General features: G+C 42.0%; 1 protein-coding gene across 3 annotated transcripts in view; it reads left to right on the forward strand.

Annotated features, from left to right (window-relative positions):
* Positions 1-22,730, forward strand: part of DCUN1D3 (defective in cullin neddylation 1 domain containing 3) — a 25,764-nt gene extending 3,034 nt beyond the window's left edge. The window contains exons 1-4 of one of the 3 annotated variants that reach the window (XM_085074714.1): positions 5,115-5,245; positions 7,623-7,698; positions 12,409-12,938; positions 14,811-22,730. In XM_085074714.1, coding sequence (XP_084930840.1) covers positions 12,511-12,938; positions 14,811-15,294 — 912 coding nt within the window. In that variant the 5' untranslated portion in view covers positions 5,115-5,245; positions 7,623-7,698; positions 12,409-12,510 and the 3' untranslated portion in view covers positions 15,295-22,730. Of the gene's footprint in view, positions 1-5,114; positions 5,246-5,346; positions 6,824-7,622; positions 7,699-12,408; positions 12,939-14,810 lie in introns of those variants that run through there. The other 2 variants (XM_085074713.1, XM_085074712.1) reach the window with 2 other exon arrangements.
* Positions 22,731-23,482: the final 752 nt, after the last annotated feature.

Raw genomic sequence — 23,482 nt, forward strand, 5'->3', positions numbered from 1 at the left:
CTTTGTCTTCTGGTTACTGGAAGTCTAATAAGTCCTTTTGTCTCTTACCCCTTCCTCCTTTTAAAAAATACTAGATTAATGGCTGTAATGTTTTGCAGACTCTCTGCACTGGTGACATGGATTAATTGTGTGCTTGACTCTTAAGTTACCCAGCAGTAATGGCATAGTAACTTCACTTGAAACAATGGTAATTTCGTGGCAAATGTTCAAGGCAAATGTTGCCTTCTGGTAAGGTGCCAACTGCAATTTACCCCCTGTAAACATGTGACACGAGTAAACTGTCTGTGCAGATTTTCTCAGTACAGTAAGCTGTCTCGAGTGTGTCTTTTGAAACAGTCAGTGATCTCTCTTTTCTCCTCCCCCCCTTTCTTTTGACTCTCGCTTGAGTCAGGTAATTACAGATCTGGGTTGAAACCTTCCCAGGGAGTGATGGGGAAAGCCAAGACTTGCAGGCGTGCTCCCATTGCTCACTGGCACCTTGGCTTCCCCCTTCCCTGAGCAGGGTTTGGGGACTTGCTCGGCCCTTGGCAATGGGCTGTGGGTGAGCAAATCGGAGAGCCCTGGAGAGGTGGGGTTGGCAAACCTGGGTTAAGCTCTGATTTCCCCTGCACAAATGCTGGTGTTCTGTGTGGTGCCATAAGGAGGTTCTCCTTATCATGTGTGGCTTTGGTGTGATAGTGTGGTGATGTTTTTACATTCTGATCTCAGTGCTGACCATAACAGAGCAAATATCAAAGAACTGACCCATTTAGGTCTCCATTTTATCCATGTGTCTTGGGGGGCAGCTCTCTTGTCCAATGATCTGCATCTTAGAGGAAGCAGAAAATCTGGATTTTAGTTAAAGGTTATTTAATTGAAATATTTTGCTGCTAGAAGAATGATGGTTAGGGGACTACTTACATGTATGTATTAAAGAACTCTTTCACAGAGGTAGGAATACTGTAGAGAAACCAACAAAAGCATAGGTGATGAGACAGGATTCCAGTAAAGAGAATAAGCTAGTATAATCTTCTGGTGTCTCAGAAAGAATGGTTTTAAATGCTGTTCTGTCTACAGCATCTGTTTTGTGAAAGACAAAACTTACTTTGCAAAATGTGAGAATGCTGTTCCTGACCTCCTGTCACAGTTTGTTATTCCCACAAAGTCAGACTGCTAGAGACAGTATGACAGTCATAGTTGTTTGTTGTCTCACTTTTCCTATTTCCTGAACATAAGTGCATTTTTTTGAACCGAAAGGATCATGTGCTCCTGAAATATACCAGTCTTATTTTTGCATCCACGTAGTAGCAGAAAGTGACAATTTTTAGTTCTTACTTCATTTTCTTTTTGTGTGTAAAGCTTTTCCTCCTGCAACTTTGAAACTTTTAATGCAGTCAGTCTTATCCTTTTGTTTTAAAACTGAAAGGGAGTGAGAAAATCATCTTAATGCCTATGGTTATGGGAGGCATGTGTAGCTTAGTAATAGACTCACAAATACAAATGTCCTGGCTCTTGGTTTTGGTCATGTGCTGACTGTCCAATATTTTCATTGCCAACGAGTCTGTACAGAAAGCCTCGAGTATTCTGGATCAGCAAATAAATGGACAGCGTGGAGTGCCAAAGGTCTGATGTATTCCAGCTTCCAGCAGTTACCTGTGCTTGGAGTTAGTGATTATGTCTCATGAAGCACAGGATAGATACCTACACACCTGATCTCTTGTGAGGCACAGGATGTCAAGAGAATTCAAGGGCATGTGAAAACTTACGAAAAAAATGTGTCTGTTGATTGAAGCTGCCACTAGATTTTTCAAGGAGAGCCCAGAGTCTTTGTTAAAACTGATGACCAAGTTCAAGTACTCAAAGGAGCTCCTTTGAAGCTGCTGATACAATTAACATCAAAATACTTCAGCATCCTTTGTACAGTGGGAAATGTTAGTGTTGTTCACTGCAATAGGGAAGTTGGGACTCAAATCAGGAGAGAGAATTATGGCTTCTGCAGGTGGCTGCATGCATTTTCTGCTTTAAAAACTGCAGTCAGTTTAAAAATCCAAGCATATGCTCTTAAAGCATTTTCATGTCAGTGCTTTCACTTAGAACAATTTGTTGTACATAACTTAGATATGATTCCAGTATTTATGTGGTCAGCTGGTACTGAAGTTCCTACACAACTGCATGCAGTGAGTGATTCTTCTGGCTGGCAGCCTGTAAACTGTGTTACACTGACTGAGATGGCCAGCGGGCCTTCTGGAAACTCCTTATGAGCATCTGCTGCCAGCAGGGATCTTATGAGGTGGTCTGGCTCTTGTCTCTCTTGTCTTTAACTTGTCCCTTCAGTGTTAGGTGCTGTGTGGGTCGCTGTTCTTGCAGCTGCTTTCTCCTGGAGCAGTGACACTGTTAGCCAGAGCTACTGGAAAGGCTTCCTTTTTTTGGGTGACTGTTGTCTTTTCTTCATTGTTGAGAGCAGTAAGAAATATGAAGTTACTCACTTACTGCAATTAGTTTAAAGCATATCTTATTATTACAGGAGTCATTTGATGTATCTACCTGAATTATATTCAGCTGAGTGTAATGAGTGAAGGCACCTCAGGCACTTCAAGGTGAAGTCTGATAGCTGAACTCAGTGTAAAAGAAAATCTGTGCACACTTAGCTCAGTTTAAAAGTAAATGTTTTTCTTTCCATTGCCGAGTAGATTGTAGACTGAGGTGGTTTTTCAAAGTTATTCTGGTTTGGCTGCAGAGAGTTGCAATTTTCCGTAGGTTAATTTGCAGCATGGATTGAGCCAGTGTAAGGTAAATATTTGTAGCACAACTACTTTCAGATGCTTTCAGTGGGATTCATCTCTGTCAAATACCAGGGGGCTGTGGTTTCTTTTTGTCCCATAATCTGCAGTTTTGCTGTAGAGATGTGAACTGATTGTGTTAGCACAGAGTAGCTCTTTCCCTGGCATGAGCTGCTTTAATTATTCATAATACAAACCGAGGTGTTAAAGGTCTGTCATGCTGTGCAAAAGTTACAGTGTACCCTGGAAAAATACTGAAGGATTATTCTTTTACAACCCTTTGCACATGAAAGGGGAAAAAACGCATGAACTCACATTAGAAGATTATTTGCTTTTGTGGATGTGCTGGACCTTGTATGGCCTTTTACAAGGATCTTGAGGGAGAGGGGGAATATTGGTAGTTTTTATATGGATGGAGATTAATTGCTCAGTGACTGAACCTTTGTTTTTTGAAGGTGGTTGAAGTACGTGCAGTGAAAGAAATTAGTTTGTTCATGTCTGAGTATGTACGAGGTAGGGAATTGGATGGAATCTGATGTGGGTTCTTGTTTCAGCTTCACTGAAAACTGGTGGCATCTTGAACAGCCCTGTTGTTTGGCTGTCTTGATTTCCTCTCTGCCCATTGTCTTGCTCATAGCTTAAATAGACTTCTCAAAACAAGTACTGCTGCTGCATGAATTAGTTCATTAATTTATTTACATTACAAAAGCACCTGAAGGCACCCTTCTAAAATTAACTTCTGTTTAGCTAGCTGGACTTGGGTTTGTTCTTTGAAAATACAATAATCCTAACAAATCGTTCCACCCACCTAATAAAGCAAGATGAAGTACATAATAGGAAACAATTGAAAACTTTTTAATGGGGTCAAATGGAAAAACAATGAGAAGTAATCAGTAAGTAAGGTATTGTGTGGTTAGAGAATGCGAAGGGAGGGGAGGGATTCAAGGATGGTGCATGTGTGTCTGCTGAAAAAGCAACTTAAGGAATGTGTCTTCCATAAGAAAAAGCAGTAAGGTGCTTTTAGTCTCTCCCTATCATTTTGCACATTTTTATTCATTTTTCCTTAAGCTGGCCTTACACAATTAGTTGCACACAGCGAACTACAGGTTTGAAACATCTGTTCCATTTTTAAGACTGCTTGTTGGACTTTGAACTTGAAATGTGGTGTCATGCTCTGTGGGTGCATGCAGAGTCAGGTGCTCCTCAGGAGTGCAGAACGCAGGTTTCTTCTGCCCAGTCTTGAGTGCAAAAATCTCCCATGGTGAGCAAGCTTTGGATGTGGAGTGACGGCACACCAGGTTGAGGCTCAGTTGTTTGTTAAGAGACTTTTGCCTGCATCCTGGTGACTGTGGGGCTTCCTCTAGGAAGTGATTTGGTGATAGCTCTGATTCTTAGCCCTGAGACCTGGCCCAGCATTATGGACTGTAAATATTGTGAAATTGTTCCTGATTTTAATTTTGGTATTTTTGTGCCTGGCTTACTCTTCCCTTCCAAAGTAGTTAAGCCTCTTCAATATGGCCTTTCTCAGAGACGTCTACTCCTCATTTGAGAAAGTGTTCAGGCTTTCAACATACCTGTTGCCTGGCTTTGGATTTCCCATAGACTGCCATGTAGCCTTCTGCCAAGTGGCAGCCAGAACTCTGCATGGTGCCTTTTCAGGTGTCTGTATAACTAGCTTCTACTCTATGCAGGCATTTGTAGAGACAAATTTTACCCAGTTTGATCACATTTCCAATGCTGTTTTGTTTCCAAAGCTCAAACTGAGGTTAATCAGAAATAGTTTGTTATCCTGGTTTGGAACAGATTGATAAAGTTTTTAGGTGTCTGCCCCCAAAACTGTAACCTGTCTGTAATTCATTGAAAGGTTCTTCAACTGCAGGAAGCCTCACAAACTAATAATTTATTTTAACTAATTGCAGCAGGACTTTCCTGCTTTTAGACTTCCTCTTAAGTAACTTTGCATAATTGTATTTGTGCAGCAGTGGTGTGGAGCAGATCAGTGTGACAGACTGGTGCTAGCACAGCACTTGGTTGGGGATGTGGTGAGGTGAGTTCTGGGCTCCTCAGAGCCCATAATGTGCCATTGTGCTGCACTCAGAGGGCTTCTGCTGAGAAAGTTTCATTGCAGGTTAAGGCTTGAAATAAGCAGTTTCCATAAGGTGCTGGCTTTGACTGAAGTTTGGTTTATGCTGTAACACCTGTGCACCAGGTGCTTTGGTTCTGAAGTGTAGAACTCTGAACTGCACAGTGAAAGTTTCCACGTGTAGATCCTCTCAATTTCTGCCTGCTGAAGAGGGAAACAATACCACTGATTTTTCACTGATTCCCCACAGGGGAGTAAAGAAGGTTGTGTTTGGTGAGAAGGCTGCCTGCTCTTACCTCTGGGGAAGCTGCTGAGGGTGTGGAGGGCCTGCACTGCTCCTCATGCCCAGTGCTCAGGAGAGCAGAGTCACGGGGGGCTGAGACACAGCTGTGAAAAGAGGCAGGTGAGCAAAACAAAGGCCTCTATGATCCTGAGGGTCCATGCTGTTTACTTTCTTATTTCCCGTGGGTTGCTCAGGGGTTGCTAAGGAGCAGTGCAGGCTGTTGTCTGAGTTACTGTGGTGTGGTGCTGCTGCTCCACACCAGCACAGGAGGGGGATGTTGGTGCCCACAGCATACAGCTACACCTTGCAACTCTGGCCCAAGGACTGACCCAAAACCTGTGCCACCAACGTGCTGATGCCTCTCTCCTCCCCATGTGCAGTGACTGTACATGATTTAGGATGAAGTCAGTCAGCCACAGTGCATTGCTGTGCTATGACAGCCTTTAAATACAGCGTTGAAGAGCTTGATCTTTTAACTGCTAACTCATACTAACTTTTTATTCCATATCCCGTAATTGTGTTGTCAAAGTTTGCACATGCTACTACATTAAAAATTTTAAAAAGGTTACATGGATGGACAAATTGGAAGAGTAGAAATATAAAGAAAGGGGAAGAATTGTAGCTGGTGGTTCTAACAGATGCTAAAATTTCTGGCTCTAGTTAGTGTGTCTGTGTGTATAGGTCAGCCAATGTGGAAATTACTTCAAACAACCTGAAAAAGTTTGGCTTTTTCTGGATAGGGCTGATCTCCATCAGATTCAGCTTCTTTTGAAGTTGAAATAAGTGTTTGCTTCCAGTACGTGCAGTAAGTCAACTGGAAACGTAGATTTGGTGGATCATAGATTTCTTCCAAAGAAATACAAATATGTTTGAAAAGTAGTTTATTGCAAAAAGTTGCCAATGACAATGTTTTTTCAAAATGTGAACTGTGAGATATTTTTTCTCTGTTTAAACAGGTCCCTGGGGAATGAGGCTACACAGTGCCCCATGTCCCTCCCTCTTCTTCTTTCCTCCCTGGTGATTTATAAAAGGAATTATTTAGATGCAGGAGGCCAAAAGAAATTGACATAGATGTGCCAGATGATACATTTCTTTAAATTCTTGAAATTCATGAGATGCTATGGTCAAATGGGAAGAAATCCAAGCTAGTACTTCTACCATGAGAGGAGCAGACACTCCTCTGCTCCCCTGCCCATTTAAGCTGGCTGGTGGCTGTGCACCCACAGGAGTGTCTGCCAAGAGAGCTGTGAGGCCATGGAGGAGGGAAAAAGGGTGGTTGGTTGTATGGAAGATGAGGTTTGGGAGCAGAGTGTATAAACCCAGTGTGAAGTAGACGTTTTGGTCTCCATCTCAACAGTAAATGTTTAAAAATGGTTCAGTGGAGATATGTTTTTGCTCTTTGTGTGTGTATATGAGTGAAAGTACCACACCAGAGTTTCCAGGCATTTTGAAATGTTTGGGCCTTTTAAAGCTCTATCAGCAGCTTTGGTCTGAACTTGGTTTTATGTGTCGGTCAAATTTTCCTAATCCATGTACAGGATTCAGGTTTGGGGAAAACTCATGTGGAGATTGGCATGTGTGATAAGAACTTGTTTCATGGTTGTCTTTCTAACGTGCACCCCCCTCTTTCTGCTGAAGAAAGCTCTAAAGAAGCTAATGTTCCTACTTGCTTCCTAAGAAGTAAATCTCATGTAAAAGGTAAGTATGCAGCAAGGCAGCTTTTGATCACCTGTCTGCTCCCTAGATGTACTAAGAGCTGTAAAAACGAGATGTTTTAGTGTTTCTGTTAGTATAGTAGAGCAGGGGAGCTTTGCCAGAGATTTCTTGTTTGTTGTGTTTTTCTTCTAGATCAGATACAGAGGTGTTGACTAGGGGCTGCAGTTGTAGCTCTTGTTACACAAACCAGACATACCTTCGTCTGTCATCTTCTCTTCAGAGGTTTCTAGTTATACAGCAGAGCTGGGAATTTAAGAGAAGTGAAGTTGAGCCAGCTTGACTGAACATGGGAAAACAAACATGGAAAAGAATGTGCTAGAGAATGAAAAAAGAGAATTACTCTCCAGACCCAAATTATGCTTTGCTAGGTAGCAGCTGTCTGGCATTCACAGATTAAACAGTGCTCAGCTAACATGCAATGACAGTGATAGCATGTCCTCTGCTTTGCTTTGAGTGCATGAAATGAGGAATTAACTCTCCCATGCTGAAATCTGTAAAAGTATCCGGAAGTGTGTATTTACTCCTAACAAACATGTGAATTTGTCTGTTGTTTTCAGTACCTGTTCTGTGGTTTATATGACAACGCAGAGTTAATGATATTAATGCTACTTTATAAGTCAAAAAAGTGAAGTGGATTTTATAAAGTCACTGTTTATACAAATGGAGTTTGGCTCTGGAGGTTTTTATTCAATACACAGTTGGTTCTCAGTGATTTGCTGTCTTTCATGGTTTTCATAGCCTCTTCTAAATGTAAAGATATGTGTGGTCTTTTGTCTTCCAGCATTCTATGTGGAACCTAGGGAGCCTGAAGAAAGCTGCAAAGCTAGTGGAATGATTCCTTGAGTAGCTGAAACTATGTAAGTATTAGATGTTTGCTTACAAGTTCACTTGTCCAGCACAATTGTTAGAGCAGCGATTGCTTCTGGTTCAACAGTGGCAATGATCCTCTCCTGCCTCCCCAGTGGGAAGCTCTGTGTATCTGTTCAGAGCTGGAAACAGACAGGGCATCCATTACACTGTTCCCTACTCTCAGCTGTTTTTAAAGTTAAAAAGTCATGTATCCCTCTCCACTAAAAGGTAGATAATGCATAGTGGAATTCTATAAAATTCTTACAGACTATGCTTAAGTGTTTGTGAAAAGCTGAGGCTGGGTTGAGGCTTAGTTAAGCTCTAGCAATGTTGTCTTTGCCTTAGCTAGTGAAATGCAACTTGGAAAGGGATTTAATGGTTGGCTGAGCTGTCTCCCCTTTTGTTATGAGATTTCCTAAATTTGTCTTTGAGGTCTTCTTGAATGTATGGAAAGTTCTTTCCTCTACTCTCTTGATACTTCCTGTGTTTTGAAACGTATTATAAATACCTTCTGATGCAACACTTTATTAAACAGCATAATGCTTGTTTTGCTTGTTATTCTCTGGACATATCCAATAATTTCTATTACTACAATAACATCAGTCATTAAAGAAAAAGACACGGTTAGTTAAATACCTCCTTTTCATCTTCTCTCCTCCTGCCAGCTCTCCCCCACTGCAGTGCTGCTGTTTTCAATTATGCCACGGTGTACTTGTATGATTGAGAGTTACTACTGAGTCACTTTGTTTTGCTGCCTTCAAATTTTGGGTTATGTGTGATCTGGTCACTTGAAAATGGAGAAAAAATGCTGCAAATTTCTTACAGCATGTAGAAAAAATCCCACACAAACCCCCCAACAAATCAAAAAGCCCCACCAAGCATTAGCCAAGGCCTTTGTAATCTTCTCTAGGTTTTTCATTTAATGTGTGGGGCCATATGGCTCTGCACATCCTTTGTTCTTAGAGGATGACTTTCCTTTAGCTGGCTGTACTCACCAGCACTCATCTTCCTGTGTTCCCAGCTGCTGACTCCTTTCTAGAAAGGTGCAGGGAACGTCATTGTGGATCTCTGCTTTGCAGTTTCTGTGATGTGGAAGATGGCCTCATGGGCATCTTGGTGATTCATACGTACTGGAGATCATTGCTCAATACTTTTCTGAGTAATAAATTTCTTTGGGAGCATTGCATCCTGGAGCGCTGAGCACATTCCAACCTTAGTCCTGAATTTTCATCCTTTTTAGTAGACTGGCAGAAGTAGTGGTCACTGCTGCCTTTTATGTCTTGCTTTTATGCTGTACAAGCCTCTTAGTAATTTTGCTCTTGGGAACTGATCCTTTTGGGAATTGGTGCTTTGCCACCAATCCAGTGTAACCTTTGGGTACACAAGAACTTTATACTTGCAGTTCCTGATCCAGCTGGGAGAAATTTCTCTGCAGGTCCTATTGCTGTGTGATACTCTTGCTCTGCAGCCAAAGGCACAGCTCAGCTCACCTTGCTGAGGCTGCTCTCTCCCACTCCTTGATCGCTGGCTTCACTGCAGCTCCTGACGCTGCAATTAGATCCTCTCTCCAGCCTTCCTTAACAAAAGGGACAGCTTCTCCCACTTGTTTCTATCTCCTTCCGAGGCTCTTGTTCCTTTCATGCCTTGAAACCTGAGTCATGTAGGAAGCGGAGGTGACTAGTTAGTGAAGTGGATCCAGCTCAGTGAAGGCAATTTACAAAAGGGTAACTGATAGAGTGCCAGAAGACTTTTTTCTTACAAAACCAGATACATGCACAAGCTGCCAGCGGATGCAGTCTGGATTTTTTTTTTTTTTTCCCCAAGCTGGTTTTGCTATTTTTGGGGTTGAATGCTTCTAAGTATCTGGCACATGGCATCAAGTTTCATGTAGAAGAAAAGTGAGGAATTGCAGCAACTGTACATCAGTATCTTCTAGTGTTTGTTCATAAGGAGTAGGATTGTCCTCTGAAAACCTTCTCAGCAGGGAGGAGAAAGAACTCTGCTACTGCAGGGAAGAGCAGGGCTAGCAGTGCCCGGGCAGTGGCTGTTCAGGAGCAGCAGTCAGCTCTTTGTAAGGCAAGTAGGAGTGCAGAAAATGTGTTTTTTAGAGGGGTATGATGTGAGGGAGGTGGTTAACGTGCACTCTAGGGATTAATGCTACCAGGCTTGCTTGTTTTTGGAAACTGCTCATGAGACACTTCCTTACATACAAGTGCCTAATAATGCTGGCAGCTCTTCCCTCTATGTATTGTAATGCTCTTTTTGTGACAGCAAATGACTCTAAAACCCATCAGTTTCATCACACTGGTGATGTCACTTTGTAAACCTGAACATTAGATTCTTATCATCATTAATACAAGCCGTTGCTTAGGAAGCATGACAGCATGAGTCACTTGTATTAGAAAATTTATGGACACAGTATGTCAATCTTGAAAACTGCCTTTTTAAAAAAAAAAACTTTGAATTGAGATTCCTCAAGTGAATTGGATTAATCTGGCAATTATGATGTGTGTGATTTGACTACTTTACAGGAAAGTACTGTCTGCTAATAGGCAGCTGTTCCTTAACCTTCCCATAGGGAAAAGCTGTTCCAAATCACCAGTAGCTAATAAGTATAGGAAGTTTTCTATACTACCTAAACTCTGCTTTAAACTCTTAATACTAGTCTGTACTAAGGATTTTTTATTTTGTTCTTTTACCTGCATGCTTTTCTCTTAAGAAAAATTTGTCCAGGGTGGCACTAGCTGCCTCTGAGAAACTGATGGAAGAACAAGAATTAGTGTAGATTGAGCATTTGAGTTCTGATGAATTTAAAGATGAGGAGGGGGGAAAAGCTGGTATGTGGGAGTTAATCACTAAGCAGTTATTACACTGCCTACTAATATCCTGTTTGTTTTGGTGTAATGAAATAATGACTGGTGTAGACTGGAGAGGACAGTGTTGCTCAGGCACCTGGCAGCAGAGAAATCAGTGCCAGGCTGTGCTTTGCAATTCACAGAGCTATGAAGTACTACAGACCAGTGAAATTGTCTTTTGGATTGTTTATACTGATATGCATATTTTTCTGAATCCTTAAAATACAAATTATTATGAACTTCTTGAAAACATTAAATCCATCTTTGCTTGCCTATAAAAATGGTGCTGCAAAGTTCATCTTTAAAGTGGCGTGATGAAAGAATATATAATATGTTTGTTCCTTTGGCTGCTTAAAAATAGGTATTTGTTAGTTTTTGTGTAGGTTATATGCTTCAGAAAAGGGACTGGGGAGGGAAAGAGAATCCAGGTAGTCAGAGCCAGCATCTTGGCCATTGTAGTTCCCTGGCAAAATGTTCTGCTCATGAAGCTGCACACATGCTGTTTTTGTCAAAACAGGTATAATGGCTGAGAGAAGATTTATGTTTGTAATCCTAATATCTGAGAATTCATCTGTACTTGGTTGCTGTTGCTGGTTTACAGCTTAAAAGAGGGATTCAGTCTCAGTAAAGCTTTGCCCAAGAAAGGATACAGTAAAACTGACGTGACAGCTATTGTATTTCTTGATTTTTTAATTTTTATCTCACTTCTTTCTTGTTCTACTTCTAAACTGGAAGCTGTACACAAAGTCAATTTTTATGTTTGAAGCTTTTGCCTAACTGACAGCAGAAGTGAAATGCAAATAAGTGGGTAAAGGAGGAATATGATAAGCAATTGCTTTCTTGGAGCTGACATTTCTGAGAAATGGACTGTCCATGGTGTGGCTGCTTGCTGATAGGGCAGTCTCAGAGTGTTAGTTTGGTTTTAACAGGGAAAATTGGAGAACCTTTTACTGTGGGTAAAATATCTTTTCCAAATATGCAGGGCATTGTGATTTATAAAAAGAGAGTCTGATGAAATCATTTTGGCATTTTAATTTTTATTTGAAAAAAAAAACCAACCAACCCTCTGAACTGGAATTGCTACTTCTTATCTGCATGTGTGTCTGTCTGAAGAAGTTTCATTAAGAAGGCCCCCTCCCCTGTCTGTCTCCTTACCTGAAGGGAGGAGCCCACTTGAAACAATAAGCAATTCCTGAGCACCCTCTTGCATAAAAAGTGTTGCCTCCTTTCTGCAAACACACTCTGTGTATGTTTTAAGTACAAAAATGTAGATTCCAAACTCTGTTTAAAAACAAACACACAACTTCCACTCTTTTGCCTCCTCCAAAAAACCAGCCAACAGCCAGCCCCTCATTTTCCCCCCCAAGAAGTCCCTTTTGCTGATTGCTGAAGGGACAGTCTAGATCCAATGCTTAGGTCTCTAAGGTTGTCTCACCAGTGTCCCCATCCTCCTTTTCCTGCTTTGTTTCAGTGTTTTATATTCTATATATAAAATGTGGGTATACTTTTAAAAACTATTTCCTTTAAAATATTTCTGGGTTAGAGTAGTCTGTCTTGATGAAGCCTGTACATGAATCAACCTCTTTGTAACCTATGCTGCAGGAAGAATTTTAGGAATTTCCTTTATTAGGACCCGTTAGTATACTGCAGCCACTGAGTGAGCTGCATTGATTTCTAGGTAAAACAGCCTGAAATTGCCTGAAATTTATGGCATATGCCAGCCTTGTGTACACTGCTCCTTTTCAGTTCGCAAAGCTTAAATATCCTGAAGTCAGTCGCTAAATGGCAAATGTTATTCCACGTTTAATACTTCAGAAATTCTTTGTAGAGAGACAGCAGTTTGACTCTGAAACTGTTTTTCAGGTTAGCTGAGTGCTGCTAATGGCATGGTGAGATGTGTTGAAGAGCAGCTGCGAGCGTGTCCAAGGGCAGGGGGACCGCGCTAGGAGCTGGGCTGGCAACATCATGGGCCAGTGTGTCACCAAGTGCAAGAATCCTTCTTCTACCCTTGGCAGCAAAAATGGGGAAAGAGAATCTGGCAAGTCCCACAGCAAGAGAAGTGCAGTCCACAAAGATGACCATGGCTCAGCTTGTGGGAAGGCTTCAGGAGACATTCTTGTGAACGGGACAAAGAAAACAGACGCTGCTGTAGAGTCCAGTCAACCTCCCACGTTTTCTGGAGATACAAAGAAAGACTCTGTTTGCAGTGCAGAGGAATCTTCTCTTCAAAGGATTGGGGAGTTATTCAGGAGGTATAAGGACGAGAGGGAAGATGCCATACTGGAAGAAGGAATGGAACGATTTTGCAATGACCTCTGTGTTGATCCCACTGAATTTAAAGTACTAGTTTTGGCTTGGAAATTCCAGGCTGCTACCATGTGCAAATTTACAAGGTTAGTTCTTGTAGAACTTGTAATTATTTTCATATGTTAAAGTATATCCTGTCAGCAGTATGTTGGAGAGACAGCCTCATTAGCTTCACTTACTTTTTTCTTCTAACGCTTGCATTTTGATCAAATTAATTCCTACCACTGCAGAAGGTAAGCTTTGTATTGTCTTCTTTTCCCCTTCCCCTCACACTGGATTTCAGAAGATGTGGCATTGGTCATTATGCTGCTAGTGATGAACAGTGTAGTGAGATTCTGTAGACGTTAATTTATTCTTGATTTACCAAAAGCAATTTACTGTATCCAGCATTATCTTGGTGATGAGATTGGACACTGAAACTAATTTTTCCTTTAAAGTAATTTGAGATTCTCTAGTAATTGCTCCTAACTCTGTTAACAGTCTGTGAAAGAATGACAGAATTGTTCTGTCCAACCAGTGTTACACTTAATGTCTTTTTCCAAGAGTAATCCTGTTAAAGCATAGAGAGGGAAAGAAATGTGAGGGGTTTGACACTGGTAGCTGTTTCATACTGGCTGACAGATGATTGCTGTTCAAAGTGCTTTCTGCCCTTCTGGGCAAGGGACTCAGCAGGCTCACAGCATGTGTGATGCTACAGGAAACAATGGGACTGCTAAAACTTACCCTACAAGGCCCACAACCAAACCCAAACTGCAACACCTCTCCCAGCTTGATTAACAATGTCCAGGTAAGAGTAAGTAAAGACTGCCTACAGGGACTTGCCAGGAGAGAAGGAATTTTTTGTGTTTTTTGGTCTATCTAGATTGGTTTGAGTAACGCTGCCTATTTTTACTGAGCTTATAATTGCAAAAATACTTCGGTGTTCAGAGCCTCAACCCAAGCCTCTGCTGTGCACTGAACTGCATCTTCAGAGTCTTTGTGGCTGTGGGTGAGTGTCAAAAAGATGAGTTACTCTGGAATGCAAATGTGGATTTACTGGAGGCTGACGACGCAGGTATTTGCTAAGATGGTAAAGGAATTGTAAGTAGTGTCTGTGATTCTGCACAACCACCATGAGTTCTATTAACATGGTTTTAATTTCCTTGGAGAGGGCAAATCTAGTGGTGAGAGGTTACATTTAAGGGCATGCTCCATGTACAGGTGCTGGTGGACTTCTTCCATCAAGGAAAGCAATGTGGTCTGTTCTGAGTGCTGCTCCATCTCTTGTCTTCCTTCCAGCCCATCCTGTGTCAGCCTGCTGGCCCTCCTGGCTGGTTGTAACACCTACTCATGAGCATCAGGAAAACTGGAGCTAAACATCACTTGGCCAGTTGGTGCTTCGAGCAGTGTTGAACATTGTGCTGTAGCCTGTGTGATGCCAGCTCCCTTCCCTGCTCTCAGCAGGTGCCTTGCTGACCAATGCCAGTGGCTCCCTTGTGATTTTGTAGGCTGGAAGACCAACCAAAAACCACAGGAAAGCTAGAAATGGCTTGCAAACAGATCGCCCAGAGCATGGGCATTTAGACATGGGCAGTATTGAACCAAGCTGGGGTAAATTTTAAACATTTGAATTTCTTCTGTGGTAAATTAGATTCACATTTTAACATGAAAGGCATTCCAGGATGTGGAAGTGTCCAGTACTCAGAAAGCCAGAGAGCAGAATCTTTCAAATGCTAACAGTGCCCCAGCAGACCCAGGGGTTGTGTGTGGTTCCCCAGGCCTCAAGGAATGCCTTGGAACTGTCTCTCTTTCCAGTAGCTTCCATTGCCACAATCTGTGTGCTGCTGGGGCTGAGGGTACACCTTGTCTTGTCCAGATGATCCTCTTCAATTTCATGTGGCTGGACAGAGATGGGAGGTGTTCAGCACATGAGGTCAGTGGGAAGGGCTCACTCTAATTTCTCTTCTCTTGCTTAACAGGAAGGAGTTTTTTGAAGGCTGCAAAGCAATAAATGCAGACAGCATTGATGGCATTTGTGCAAGGTTCCCCAGCCTCCTAAACGAAGCCAAGCAGGAAGACAAATTCAAGGATCTCTACCGTTTCACCTTCCAGTTTGGCTTGGACTCTGAAGAAGGACAGAGGTCACTACATCGGGAAATAGCCATTGCCCTTTGGAAATTAGTCTTCACCCAAAACAAGCCCCCTATTTTGGACCAGTGGTTACACTTCCTAATCAAGAACCCCTCAGGAATCAAGGGAATCTCCCGGGACACGTGGAACATGTTTCTAAATTTTACTCAGGTGATTGGACCGGACCTTAGCAACTACAGTGAGGACGAGGCCTGGCCGAGTCTCTTCGATACCTTTGTGGAGTGGGAAATGGAGCGAAGGAAAAAGGAGGAGGAAACCAAATGTATTCTGTCTTCGGACACAGAGGGCCTGTGTGTGGATGAACAGACTTAGCAGCAGTGAAGCAGCAGTGACAAAAGCAACTTGTTTTGCCCTTCACGAAATGTAAACTCTGGATGTTTCTGGAAATTACCGAGGCTCCAGATTTTTCTACTTTACACCTTTTTCTGCCTTGTCTTTGAAAGGGCTCTAAAATGCTGTATCATGTTTTAGGCACTTTCTTAATTTTGGTTATTCCTTTTACTCTTGCCCTGAAATATTTGACCCTGGTTACCAGTTATGCGTTTTTGGGGTTTTTTTCTTTTTAAGACTTCAGATTAGTATAAATAAGTCTGATACTTCTTGCACAATGTAGATCTTTTTAGTTAGGTTAAATTAACATTGCTAAATTATACAGTGCCAGATTAAGTTTTTCATACTACATCTGTCAGGGCAGGTCTGTACTGTGTGTAGTGCTGTTTACATTGTTGAAATTTTAGGCTGTAATAATTTTAAGGTTTTATACCAAGATGAACAGCAGTGTTAACTATAAATGCATTAACCCTGGGTAATAAGGCTCTGAAAACCAACCTAAGCAACAGCTTTTTGTAATATGGCTAATTCCCATTTTGAGCTAACTCCTAGTGAATGAGTCCAGATCATTCCTTTTTTTGGACTTTCAAACTAAATGTTGGGATTGTTTTATAAAATTACTGTACCTGTCAGTCAACTGAGTGGTAGATGACGATTTGTATCTAAATCTCTTTACACATTCATGTAATAAAAGAGCAGTACTACCTCAGTTTTATTGAAAGTGGACTTGTTGATGGACTTCCATTTTCTCTGGAAGTTGTATTTTTGTGGTTACATGAGAATATTTTTACTTGACTAAAAGAACCAAAGGTTCTGCTTCTTAAGTTTGCTAAACATTGACAGAAGCAACACACAAATCCTAAGTCTTCAAGGAAAACTGTGGTATAATTCTGCTTTAATTTGTTTGATTTATACCTAAAGTATTACCTTACTTGTCTGGCAAGCACAGTACTTCTATGTAAGGAACTATCTTTTGCATTAATATTGACAAACCAATTTTTTAAAGCATATGTTTAATTGCTAAATTGCAGTTAATACTCCACACTTTCTGGAGCAACAATATCGGCATCTGATGACAAAGTGAATTCTTAATGTGTTCTTAATGACAACAGTGTAGATGAGTAATTTTTAGACTGATTTGATAATATTTGGATAGGAGTCAATTTATCATTTTACAATGCCTGTATTGGGACTCTTTGCCTGTTAAAATTGTTGTGACTTAAAGGGAGTTTTATTAACACTGGTTGAAACTTTTTTGGTTATTGATGCTACCTTTTTTAATTTTAGTATGTCAACTTTTTTACACCTTTTGGTAAAAGGATTGATTGCCAAGGCTTTCTCTATAGCCAAGTGCTGGCTTAATGAATTTGATATACTTCCGTTACACACCTTCTATTTTTAGAGCTGCGTTTCAGGATCATAAACCAACTTCAACTGACAAAAAACCAAACCAAAACAAAAAAAGCCTGGACAGTCATCCATAGCATCTAATGGCTGTTGTGATATAAGGGTTTTAAAGCTAAAGGGAAACAGGTTGTAAGAGGTGAGCTTGTCACCAGGTCCAGGATGTCATTTGCACGTCTGCTGTGCCCCTCGGGCGTTAGCAGAGAGAGGAGTAGGATCTGCTCAAATTCTGGGACTGGCTTGGCTGGTGTGCAGCCTCTGCAGTAGCTTGGCTTGGAGGTCATAAATTACTAACAAAATGTGGGTAATGCAAACTGTTTAAAAACAAACCAACAGGCCACAGATAGCATCTCTTTCATCTAATAAGAGGAGATGTTGGTCCATGCAGCTCTTGCTGGGAGACAAGCTGTGGAAAACAAATGTGGTTAAATCTGTCCCTTTGTAGGAGGAGAGCCCTGAAGTTGCTGTTTTATGGGTAAATGCACCCAAAGCTTTGTGCTTTCTTCTCTAACCTTCCGTGTCACAGAAGTGTTGAGCAGGAAAACCTTATTCTGATTTGGTGAGCAAAGCAGGCCAGAGCACTCGTGCTGGAATCATTGAGTTTATGGCAAGACTTTTGCTGATGCTGTTACGTTTAAAAGACTAAAATTAGTTCCCCAACAGAGGCTGCTTTGTTAGGAAAAGTTTCAAATGGAGACTGATTTGATAGTAAATGGAGACTGTATTTGTAAGTTTGAGACTCTTCATTCATTCAGCTATAAAATTCTTTGTTCATCTTTTTTTTTTTTTTCCCCCTAAAGGAAATTTGAAATGTCCAGAGTGTGAAGAGTAACTATTCAAAGGGGTAGCTAGAGCATGCATGCACACCAGATCATGGCAGCTTCTCATTTACAACCTAACATGCAGCAGCTCCAAAGGATGAGGGATAGAGCTCTTTAAAGAAGGTGTTTATCTTGTGGTTGGAATGTGGACAGCAGTGAGGAAATCCATCTGCAGCACGTCAGGCTCAGCCATTTTAATGAATCATATGTAATACAGCTTCTTTTTAAAGGCGGAGGTGAACACACAGGAAGGGAAAATCTGGTTTCCTGTTGGGGAAAGGACATGCCATTCCTAGTGGCTGAGGGCCCACGTGTTCAGTGTGGGGGACAGCCCTGCTCCTGTTCTGCTGCTTCCAGCCAGGCAGGAGCAACTCCACCCACTGGGCAGGGAACTTGCAAAAAATAGCCAAATGATCTGTCTAAGCGAAGTGTCACTTATTTTTAGCCTAATTTCAGTCCTTTAATTACCATTTACAGAATGCAAACCAGACCTGTGTCCGTTTAAACTCCTGAAGCAGGAGCTGAAGGTGCAGCTCTTTGGCAGTGCTGGCAGTGAGTGAGGCAGTCAGACCTTCCCTTGGCTTGCCTGGTGATTTTGTGATCCCAAATGAGACTTGCCCATACTCTGTAATGCTGGGGTGAGGGAGTGGGGTTTGTGTGTGTTTCTGAGAAGTCTTTATTAATAATGGAGCCTCTGAAAATATGCTTGTTTAATGGTTAAACTGTGAATACCTGTGGAACAGGCCAAATACATTCACTCTTCATTTTTATATAATTTAAATCTTCATTGTGTAGGGCACAGGACTGTAAGTGAGCAGTGATGCTGATGAAATCCTTGAAACCATTGCAACTGTTTAATTTTTTTTTTAAATTAGATTATGCATTAGGAAACTTTATGCATGTAGTAAATCTGCTGCAACTTGGGATAAATAACTATAGATAACTATGTAGATAGAGTAATGTACTGGAAAACTGGTCTGATGTCCACAATCTGTGGCATTTTACTGCCTTCTCTTATATGCAAAGAAATACAACTCCTGTAAACTTTAGTTCCTAGTAATAAAACACTGACCACCTGCACCATATTATAGTTTGCAACACCTTTAAAATTTGGCTTCCAGATCCACTGGAGGCTTAATTGTGCTAATTTTTACCTGCATGGGTGCATTACTGAGGTCAAAGACTATCTATTGATTCAAGTAAGGGTTTGAAAGATCCTGCCCATGGCTGGCCATGAAACATGACCGAGGAAATGAGTTGGAATTGAACACCAAATTGTGAGTTTACTTGCTGCTGGTGCTATTCTACATGGAGAATTACAGCTTTTTAGTACTGTGCAATCCTAGTGAAAGAACCACAGGTAAATGACTGAAGGTGTGGCAGATGGCACAGAGGTACCTGAAGGTGTGGCAGTTGGGACTGAGAGCTGCTTCCCCGGGCTGGCCCGGCACATCTCCTGGATCAGCCTCTGAACCAGGGCAGCTTCTCAGCCAAGCACAGCTGAGAGCACAAAATGAGTTCAGGCTGCTCTGCTGAGGAGTGAGTGGCTCAGGCTGGTGGTAGAGGGATGCAGGGGGGTGGTCACAGTGCTGGGGGCAGCAGCAGCTTTACTGGGTGGCTTTCATTTCACCCTCTGTGTTTCCATCAGAGCCTGAAGAACCCATGGATCCAGGACTAGCCTGTCACCTGTGGTTCCCAGACCTGTGTCCTGACCAGTGACCTTAGACTTTTCGTGACACTGTCAACAGAAGTATCGTACTTACAGTTCTAAGCCTTGTTTCCAAAAAAAGCCCAACAAAGTTAAAGAAACACCATGTAGTTAATAGCCACCTCGGTTGTGATATAGTTTGTTGGCTGAGGTTACATAATTCCCATTCTTTGGTAAATAATAGTCATTGTGAGTTTCTGGGTCTTGCAGCCTTGTGTTCTGCAGTGTAATCCTTTTTTAGAAAGTCCTCAGTAAATTGGGCACCCAGTTCTTCCCTTGAGCCCACTCTGCTCAAAGTGTGTGCATGTGAATTTAGCCTTTCATATTAAAAAGGAAGATGTTTAACCTGAAACTCAAAATTCTTCAGGGTAGTGCTTCAGTATAGAGAAAAACATATTTTTTCAAATAAGTATTAAAGCAAAGTGTCTGCTTAAATTTTGTTGTGTGCAAACAAACCCACCAGTGTTAACATTTTTCTCTCTGGACTATTGAAGATTGAACCTTTGGTTTTGTAGAGTGAACTGAAGTGAAATTCATGAGATTGTAAGACAGAAGGCTGTAACTCCTTCACCATGAAGTACATAGGTATCTCTACCTCTTGTTCTTAGACTTGAATAGTTTAAGGCTACCATCCTTTTGTCCCAGGATTTTATGCCTGGATGAGTAATCTATTTTTTTTTAATTGACCCAAGTTAAGTATTATCTACTTGCCATAGTTGTTGGTACCCTGTGTTTAACCTGTATGCAAAGGACCCTTTGGAAGGGGGCCGGGTCAAGCTGCAAACAAGAGTTGGTCCTCCCGGGTGCTACTTCTGGAGTGCAATAGAGCGAGCGAGCAGAGCTGCATGGCCTGTGGCTCAGGGCTTCTGTCACCACACATCCTCTTCCCTAGTCAGGCTGCCTGTACTGACAATGAATTGAAGATGGAGCAGCTGCTCCCCAAGAGGGAGCCATCAGCCTTTTCATTTGTCCTTGAAAAGCTTTAGGAACCCACTTGATGCAGTGCCATGAGTGTATTTTTCTTTTAATCAAAAATACTGTTTTGTTCCCTGTTGGACTGGACCTGTACCACCTAGCAGAGATGGGTGCTGTGGAAGTGTAAAGGCTACACACATCCTTTTTCTCCGAGGTCAGACTCCTGCTTGGGATAAAACCCTTGTGCTTGAGCAAAGCTGGAGTGTTCTCAAGGGAACTGGAGATGCCAGAGTGGCTTTGGTGCTCAGCTGTGTTCATTAAGTAGTGGGGGTTGTTCTTTTCCATGCAACGTGTCTGTATCCTTCCTTTCCTCCCCCGAAGCAAACTGCAACACAGTTGCTGTCACGGCAAATCCCCATAGTGTGGTGCTGAAGCAACTGTTGCTGCAAGATTCTTCTTCCAGTGTGAGGGCTGGTTTGGGGTGTGACCTCTTGCACTACCAGGACTGGCATGTATTTCAAGAGAACAGGGGGACGTGTGAGATAATAGGTGAAAGGAACATGTATATTCTTGTCCTAACAGCTTGCCTTAAATCACTGACATTGCAGCGGTTCCTTGCTACTATAGCAATCCTCAGTCTTTGAAAATCCAACAGGTTCTGTAGGTAATACTGTTTTCCGTTTAATAAGTTTCTATCTTTGCATAATTGCACTCTTCAGATACACCCTTTTTGGATTACATGTCATTTCACACACAGGGAAAAAAATCCATCTCCAGTGTTTGTGCTGTAAAGTGTTTCTTTTTTCCCCCCTGTAAATTATATCTGGACTAAAGGTTGCCTACTGTTGAACCAGCGTGTTTACTTGAATGTTGCCATTTTATGCAGTTACAATTGCTGACTCTTGCTCTTCTCTGGGCCCATGGGAGTGGAGATCGTGTGACCAGAGGTGGCAAACCTGCACAGAGGATCAGTGGAGCTGAAGGCTGGCTGCTACTCCCATGTTTATTACCTGTTAGAGGACTTCACAGATTAGTGCTCCGTATTTTGAAGTTGTGACTTTTTAAGTCATGCAAAACATAGTTATTTAAAAATACACTTGCTTTCTTATCTGTAAGTTTGAAATAGTCTTTAAAAAGGAGATGGGCTGGCAGGAGGGTTGGAGGGCCTCGTGCTGTTAGTTGTTGAGTAACTCAAGTTCCAGGAGCCATGGGTGGGACTGGCAGGATTCTGTCCTGAGCCAGCGCTGCTGGGGTTTGCACTGGCTGGTCTTGAGGGCATGAAGCAACCGCAGGGCCTTGAAGGGCTGTGTGGAGAAGGGTCAGCCTGGGAGTGCTGGATGGTGCAGCCTCATTTCTTTTCTGTTGATGTTGAGGCCCCAGTTCAGCCTCAGGTCCCCCTCTGTGGAAGGAATGCATTTTGGTAGTGTTTGCTCCCAGAGAAGTAACTCAGTGTAACTAAGGAAGTAACGGGAGCACAGCTTTGTGTGGCTGTCACTGCACCTCGTGTGAACACAGCTCCCTGATGGGTCTCTCGGCTCTTCAGCAAACCAGCAAGGGTGGGCAGGGTCAAATCTGCCGTTCTTTGTGCCAGGGGTGTGTTTTGCCTTTTCAGAATTACCCAAGAGATAACTCTGTATAAGCCAGTTTTCTCGCTCTGGGAAATGATGAATGTGTTGTGTGTCACGGAGCAGCCCCGTGGTTCCTCTTTGGGACAGCAGTATCAGAAGTGCTGTGTAAATGTAATGCTTGAAAACAGCTGGAGTAAATTCTGTTTCATGTAGGATCTTTTTTTCAAGGGGATGCAGCCAAATTTGAAACCTGATCTAGAGAAAAAGTGGGAGAATTTCAGGACAATGCATCTTCTGAATCCCAGTCTACTGAATTGGTTTGTAGTTTTACAGTTACTTTTCTTACATCAGTTTTTGCTCACTGTTGGTGTCTGGAACAGAATGGAAACAGCATCTTACAGAATGTGCAATCTAAGGCACAATGCAAGTAGGGTGTGATAAGAAGGTTGTCTTTACTTGATAGCAATCCTGAGTGCAATGTTTTTGTTGTGTCCCTTTTGGAAGAAGCGCATTAAGTGCAGTCTGAGGTTTTTCTTTTCTTATAAGCAAAGCATTGGTTTGTCCATTACTGACTTCTTGTGAAATTTGTGCCAGATGTATATTAAATATTTTGGTGCTTTTTCTAATCCAAGCTGCCATTCATTTACCTGTGAGATTATTGTACTTCTGTATATTTAAATGACCAATCCCTTAAAGAAAAAACAAAAAAAAAATCCTTTCGTCACAATGTATCCTGACTACTGTAGCTTGTAAATGTTCCAAAGCTTCTGGGTTTCCTGTATTCCAGTAAAGTCTGAGGGGAGGGGAACAGCTACAGAAATCTCACCCACTGGAAAGGGAACTCGCACGCTGTTCTGTGCGTTACTGAACAAATGAGTAACGTTTGTGGTGTTTACATGACGACACGTTGGTGTTCACTTTTTTGTGCTCAAGCTTTGTACAAAATGTCTTATTTAAAGCTGAAGTCCTTTTTACATTTTTCAATTAAAAAGGGACAAATTACTTATTTTTTCATGCCTATGAATAGGACTCTTGCTAGTTTTATTTGTCATGTGAGTTTCTCAAGCAGGACTCCTGGATGCTCACTAAACCCTGACTAGTCCTCACAGGGAGGTGACCACATCATTTTTAATTGTATGGAATGAAAACTAGCCCGTTTTTCCCAACTTTGCAGTGCAAGTGTCTGCAACAAGGAGATGCTGGACGTGAACAACCTGAACAGGAGTGAATCCTTAGAGGGGGATGAGTGCTGGCGTCAGTCTGCCCTTCAGCCCCTGCCCTGAGCTGCCTGAGCCCCTGTTCTCTGCTGGACTGGCTGTGCTGCCGAAGCACTGACTCCCTTTCACCGTCTGTAGTAGCACTGACGTTGCTTATGCCAGTTTGCAGTAGCTGCAGCCAAAGGATGCCAGGCTCACTTGGAGTGGCCAAAGTATCTTTTTGTAAGAAAATATCGGCTGCATTCATCTTGCTGAATAATATTCAGTTTTCAGGTGGCTTTAGATTTAGTCACTAGTGACACTGACATGAGCATCTCCTGCCAGCAGCGTAACTGCTGCTTCTGGGCTTGTGCTGAACTTGCCTGTATTTTTCCCTACTCCTCCACACAGCAACCTTCTAAACCTTCTCACGTAGGAGAGAGCCCAGCACAGTGAACTTGGGGTTGGAAAGTAGGAGAGTGTAAATATCCTATCAGCTGTATTTCTGGAATGACAACTATTTCAACTTTATCTTGGCCTATTCCAATTCACATTAAA

Source organism: Lichenostomus cassidix, chromosome 14 (assembly GCF_008360975.1).
Source record: "Lichenostomus cassidix isolate B80296 chromosome 14, HeHo_3.0, whole genome shotgun sequence".
In the NCBI taxonomy this organism is placed as follows: domain Eukaryota; kingdom Metazoa; phylum Chordata; class Aves; order Passeriformes; family Meliphagidae; genus Lichenostomus; species Lichenostomus cassidix.